The sequence below is a fragment of the Antechinus flavipes genome, chromosome 1 (genome assembly GCF_016432865.1).
Source record: "Antechinus flavipes isolate AdamAnt ecotype Samford, QLD, Australia chromosome 1, AdamAnt_v2, whole genome shotgun sequence".
In the NCBI taxonomy this organism is placed as follows: domain Eukaryota; kingdom Metazoa; phylum Chordata; class Mammalia; order Dasyuromorphia; family Dasyuridae; genus Antechinus; species Antechinus flavipes.
The window spans coordinates 667,513,101-667,519,100 of NC_067398.1; the positions used below are offsets into that span (position 1 = coordinate 667,513,101).

The following is a 6,000-nucleotide window of genomic DNA, read 5'->3' on the forward strand; positions in this document are numbered from 1 at the left end:
CTTTCCTAGTCCTCCAAAAGGCAGAACCAGTTTTTTTGATTTGTATATAATTACACACCTGCATGTTGTCAACTAATTAGAAACTCCAGAAGGTAGGTACCTTTTTTCTTTTGTCTTTGCCCCCAAATAGCCATCATAGTACCTGGAAAATAAGCACTTATTTTTTAATTAAGTGAAGGGGACAAGTTTATTGAAGGTGATATAGCAATCCCAGTCAGTGATGAATACTCATTCTCTCTTCCTTTATGATACTATAAGAATAAGTAACTTTAATATAAATTTAAAAACCAGTCCATTAAAAATGACCTTACGTTATCCAGTCCATTAGATTTTAAGATCTTTAAAAGTCAGATACTGTCACTGTCACAACAAAGCATCAATCACTATACTATGCACACTCAAAGAGTAACTAAATACAACTGATTTAGGATCTAAACATAGAATAGTGATAGCACTAAGGCTGAAGGAATTCACGCCAATGAAGAACTTGATAGAGTTTCCCCATATTGACAAAAGCATTACAATTTCTTAGGTCCCTACAAGGTTAAGATAGCTTGACAATAGGGATAAATGTTTTCATACTAATAGTGACAAAGAGACATCTAGATGTCTGTCTGTGAGAACAGCAAGATAATTAGAGGCATCTTAATCTGTAAACTGATTCTGAGATCAATAGTACCATCTCATCCAGAGTCAGAAGCTTCACATCCCTTTATCTTGTTAGCTAACTAGCATAAAGGATAAAATGTAAGAAAGCAGTTTTAAAGTTTAATCTAGGTGATATACAGAAAAGATGCCATATTAATCAAAAGCCAAAGAATTATTTATCAGTAAGTCAGATACATAATTATAGGATCCTTTTGGATAGAAAATGGTCATGAGACTCAGGTTTCAAGAAATCTAAGAGGTTTCTCACCTCATAATTGAAATATTTGTTAGCAACTAAAGTGAAATAATCTACTTCTCCCCTCCCCCTTTTCCCATTAGATCTATAACTTTCTGATCTTTCTTGAGTGTGAACTGAAGTTACCATCAAGCATTTATTACAGTAACACCTTTTTTCTAAAGATCTCAAAGTGTTATACCACATTCACTAGTCTTTCATGTCCTGTGAAACAGGAGAGGAACATTAAGTAAGGCTATTAAATGATATGCCTTAAGTCACACTAAGGCATCTGATTCTAAGATAAAGATCTCCTTTATTCCCAGGCCAGGCCAGTACTCTAGCAAAAAAACACCACTTCATTCCAAGAAGCATTCCTTGGAAAAATCAACAGAGTTAAAGATTATTTTAGAAAAAGGAAAGGTGGCATGAAAATATTGTAAAAAAATAAAATACTATGATTCAAGAAATATGTATAAAACAAAAGCTGTTCAATTTAATTATCAAAATAAAATATGAGCCCCCCCCAAAAAAACCCACAATTTTGCCTACATATGGATAACAAAAGTACCTTAAAGTCTTCATGATCATCTACTTTATATTGACAGTGCTGCATGGAATTAAGTACTTTATTGTTTGTTGATAACACATTTATTTTCAGCATAAGATAAAGTTGCAGGTAGAAGAAAATCGAAGATTCAGTGGAAAGGGGCTTTGACAAGAGCTAAAGCATGGGATTGTATAAGAGGAAAAGAGCAAATGAGCAGTTATGGGGGAAGGGAGAAGACAAGGAAATATTGTGAAGTTAATTCTTATCTCTTTCACAACTCAATTTTCCCTCTCACTTTAAATTGACTTACTCAATCTTTTCCCACATCTGCCTTTACTAATATCTATGCTGTATCTCTGTTAGCCTGCAAGTTTAATCTGGCCTTCAGGGTTTTGGTCAAGTCTCACCTTAGGTATATCTCCTTAATACCTAACAATGTTTGCCATATAATAAACACTTAGTACTTAGTTATCATTACTGATGTGCATACTTAATCTACCATCTATAAAGGAAGCTTCTTAAGATTTCCCTTTAACATAAAAGAATTTCCGAACAATCTTGAGTTATCTAAAAATAAAAATGTTGCCTTTAAAAGTAGGGATTTCCCAATCTATGAAAGTGTTCACAACCATTTGCTAAAGATATTACAGAGGATATTAATGCAACAGGTAGGGGATTGGACCATATGATTTTTCAGGCCTCTAATGACTATTATTCTGTTATTCTGCATTTTAGGTGTTTCGTCTTATTCTCTCACAACCCCATATTACAATAGGTATAAGCATCTACAGAAATAAGAAAGAAAAATCGGCCATATGAATTAGAATTAAAAAGATCATGGAGATAAAACCGTCAGATGCCAGAGGCTTGGGCATGGAAATACAAGCTACTGTTTGTTATTCACCAGTTTCCTATTTACCCCCAATCACCTCCTCAGAACTTGTATTTGACAAATAAGTTAGGTTAAAATCAAATGCACAAATCTGAGACAGTGTTAAAATTGTCTAGCCAGTCTTAAATCTCCTATGCCTAACAGAAAAGATCATCAAGCTTTGATTACTAAGCAAATTAGAGGTTTTACCCACATATTTAAAAAACACAGCACAGAAAACTGAGTTTAGCATATGATAATTAATCTCCTCTGAACTGTTCTAACACTGAATTGTTATTTCTTAGTGCTCTCTATTTTGTATTACTATTTTAATTATTTCTTATCCTTTCTACTAAATTGTAACCTCCTTGAGAGAGGCAGGGATCTAAGCCTATTTATTTTCAATACTCTCTCATACAATGCCTAGAACTAATTTGAATGATACTAATTCAGTGATAAATCTTCCAAATCTGTCTGTTCTGCTAAAACTTAATAATCATGCTAACTATACCTACTGTCTGGACTTTAACCACTTTTATACACTATGACTTATTGTGCACTTATGTCTCTTTAATGTCATCTATTTCCTGGATATATATATATATAGTTATCAATGGTATTTGAGATTATACCTTCTAGTGAGCAGGACTTGTTTATATGTATGGCTCTCTCTGTACGATGCCTAGTACCACATCAAGAGTAATTAAAGCACTTTAAATATAATCTAATGTTAGAGGGAGAAAATGCCCTAAAGATCTTTTACTACAATCTTTACATCTATTAAGTGTGAACATTTAGGCTATTAGTTAGAGACTTTAGAGCTGGCAAAACATAGATCTTTTAATTCTCAGTTCACTATTCTTTCCATTACCTCTTCTGTATATATTAAAATGACTCAAAACTAGGTAAATAACAACGAACCAATCATGACATAAGGTCAAAGACCTTTATGTTTTAAAAAAAAAAAAAAAAGACATTATGTCCAAAGAAGTCGTTTTAGACTAGGATTATCATTTGTTTAAATCGCAGAAATAAAGCTTCATCCTGTACTGCAAACTTCAGCACTTGAGTTTGAGAACGGAAACTCCTTCCAACAATGCAGACTGCAACCCCTCCACAACTCAGGCAAGGGTCCCCAAATTCATCTCTCGGGAGCCACGCTGAGCCTGAGCCTCTGCAAAGTCAGCCCTCCCGGCCCTCGGAGGCCAGACTTGAAGCCTGTCCAACCCTCTGGGGCCTGCGAGAGAGTACGCTCCACAGGCTCCGTCTTCAAGTCACCTCCATGTCACAATGAGGCACGAAAACGGGGCTCGGACAGCGTATGAACGAACAGCTAAGCTCGGGCAGGGGCTCACACAGCAGCTGGGGCCGACTTCGGGCTGCTCGAGCTCGCGTCTCTACGGAAAGTCGGCCGGAACCGGTACCGGGCTATCCCGGACAGACTGCTCTCCAGCCCCGGGGAGAATGAATGGTTCCATTCCCGCCCCAGCCGCCGTTCTTATATACACGCACACACATATACACACACACTCTCACATACACTCACATTCAGGTTGATACAAGTACTGTCTCCCCCCTCACTAAGCAGGGAGTCCTCAGCCCGCATTCCTCCTCAGGGGGCCTGAATCCTCTTCCTCCTCCTCCTCCTCCTCCTCCTGCTTCCTCTTCCTCTTCCTCCTCCCTCCTTCCCCCAGCGCCCAGAATGACATGTCACGTTGGTCGGGCCTGAAAGGAATCTCCAAGCGCTCGGCCACCACTCCGCTCCCCGGGCCCACGCTCCCTGAGTCTGTCACCTCTAAGGGGAAGGGCCCAAGCCGGTCCCGAAAGGGTCACCGCAGACTGCCGGCCCGCGCCCCAGACACCTCCCCTGAGACGGCCCCGGCCTGCTCTGCGCTCCCCGCCCCGGCCCTGCCCGGCTCAGGACGGAGTCCAGGCCCTCCGCTTCAGCCGGCCCAGCCTAGCGCGAACCTCGCGCGTTCCGGGGTCCGCCCCTGCCGCCTCCCGCCCCGTACCTGCTGGGAGAGCGGAATGAGCGGAGCCGCCATCTTTGCCCCGCTCCGGCACCGACCGACCTACGGCGGGGAGGGGAGGGGCCAGCAGGAGCCGGGACTCCGTGCACGCGCAGCGTTACGCTACGCAGCGCGGCGCAGTCGGGGCCCCGCCCCGAGAGCGCAGGTGGGGCGAGAGGAGGGGGCGGGTCCGCGTCGGGGCCGTGGTCTAGCGACGCAGCCCTACAAGAAGACGAAGGGGCGTGCCTGAGAGAACGAGAGGAGGGGCGCCTCCCACACCCCGTCCCATCCTTGTCCGCTCTCCTCTCCCTCTGTTTTTCCTCAATCCTCCCACAAAACTATGTAGATTCCCCAACTGGATATGAACAAACGATAAAGAAATTAAAATTGTCAATAGTCATATGAGAAACTGCTCTAAATCTCTTTTGATTAGAGAAACGCAAATTAAAACAACTCAGGTATTCACCTGGGTACCTCTCAGATTGGCTAACAGCAGAAAAAGGAAATGATAAATGCTGAGGAAGAGGGGGAAATGGAACACTAATGCATTGGTGGTGGGATTGGCTAAGACGTGGAAATTGAGTGAATGCCCATCAATTGGGGAATAGCTAAACAAGCTGTGGTGTAAGAATGTAATGGAATACTATTATTTTCCATAAGAAATGAGGAGGAGGCTGATTTCAGAAAAGCCTCAAAAGAATTACATGAACTGATGCTGAGTGAAGTGAGCAGACCCAGGAGAACGGTACACACAAATCATAGCAACATTGTGTGATGATCAACTATGATGAACTTGGCTCGTCTCAGCAATGCAAAACTCCAAGACAGTAACAAAAGACTCAATACGGAAAATGCCATCGACATCTAGAGAAAGAACTATGGAGTCTGAATGCAGATTGAGGCATACTAATTTCACTTTTTTGGTTTTCTTTCTCGTGCTTTTTATTCTGATTCTTCTTTCACAACACGACTGGAAATATGATTAGTATGATTTTTACATATATATATATATATATATATATATATATATATATATATATATATATATAGCCTCAGATTGCTTGCTGTCTTGGAGAGGTGGGAGAAGAGAGAGGAATAAGGAATAAAGGGAGAAATTTTTGAAACTCAAAATCTTATAAAAGTGAATGTTGATGGAAGTGGATTTCTTTGACAAAGAGACCTGAGTTTCAATTGATAAATGATGGACAGAAGCAGCTACACCCAAAGAAAGAACACTGCGAAACGAATGTGAACTATTTGCATTTTTGTTTTTCTTCCCGGGTTATTTTTATCTTCTGAATCCAATTCTCCCTGTGCAACAAGAGAACTGTTCAGTTCTGCAAACATATATTGTATCTAGGATATACTGCAACATACCTAACATATATAGGACTGCTTGCCATCTAGGGGGAGGGAGTAGAGGGAGGGAGGGGGAAAATCGGAACAGAAGCGAGTGCAAGGGATAATGTTGTAAAAAAATTATCCTGGTATGGATTCTGTCAATATAAAGTTAAAATAAAATAAAATATTTTTTTAAAAAGTGAATGTTGAAAACTCTTTACATGTGATTTAGGAAAATAAAAATTCAAGTGCAAAAACAAAAACAAAAAGAGAATACTTGTAGAACTACATATCAAATTGTTAAAAAAAAAAAAAAAAAAAAAAAAAAAGGATCACTTCTCTCTGT

The 6,000-nt window shown here is 40.1% G+C and overlaps 1 protein-coding gene across 6 annotated transcripts in view; it reads right to left on the bottom strand.

Annotated features, from left to right (window-relative positions):
• Nucleotides 1-4,693, bottom strand: part of EPS15L1 (epidermal growth factor receptor pathway substrate 15 like 1) — a 115,395-nt gene extending 110,702 nt beyond the window's left edge. For 3 of the 6 annotated variants that reach the window (XM_051972077.1, XM_051972078.1, XM_051972079.1), the window contains exon 1: nucleotides 4,317-4,692. In XM_051972077.1, coding sequence (XP_051828037.1) covers nucleotides 4,317-4,349 — 33 coding nt within the window. In that variant the 5' untranslated portion in view covers nucleotides 4,350-4,692. Of the gene's footprint in view, nucleotides 1-4,316 lie in introns of all 6 variants that reach the window. The other 3 variants (XM_051972076.1, XM_051972075.1, XM_051972080.1) reach the window with 2 other exon arrangements.
• Between the last annotated feature and the right edge of the window lie 1,307 nt (nucleotides 4,694-6,000).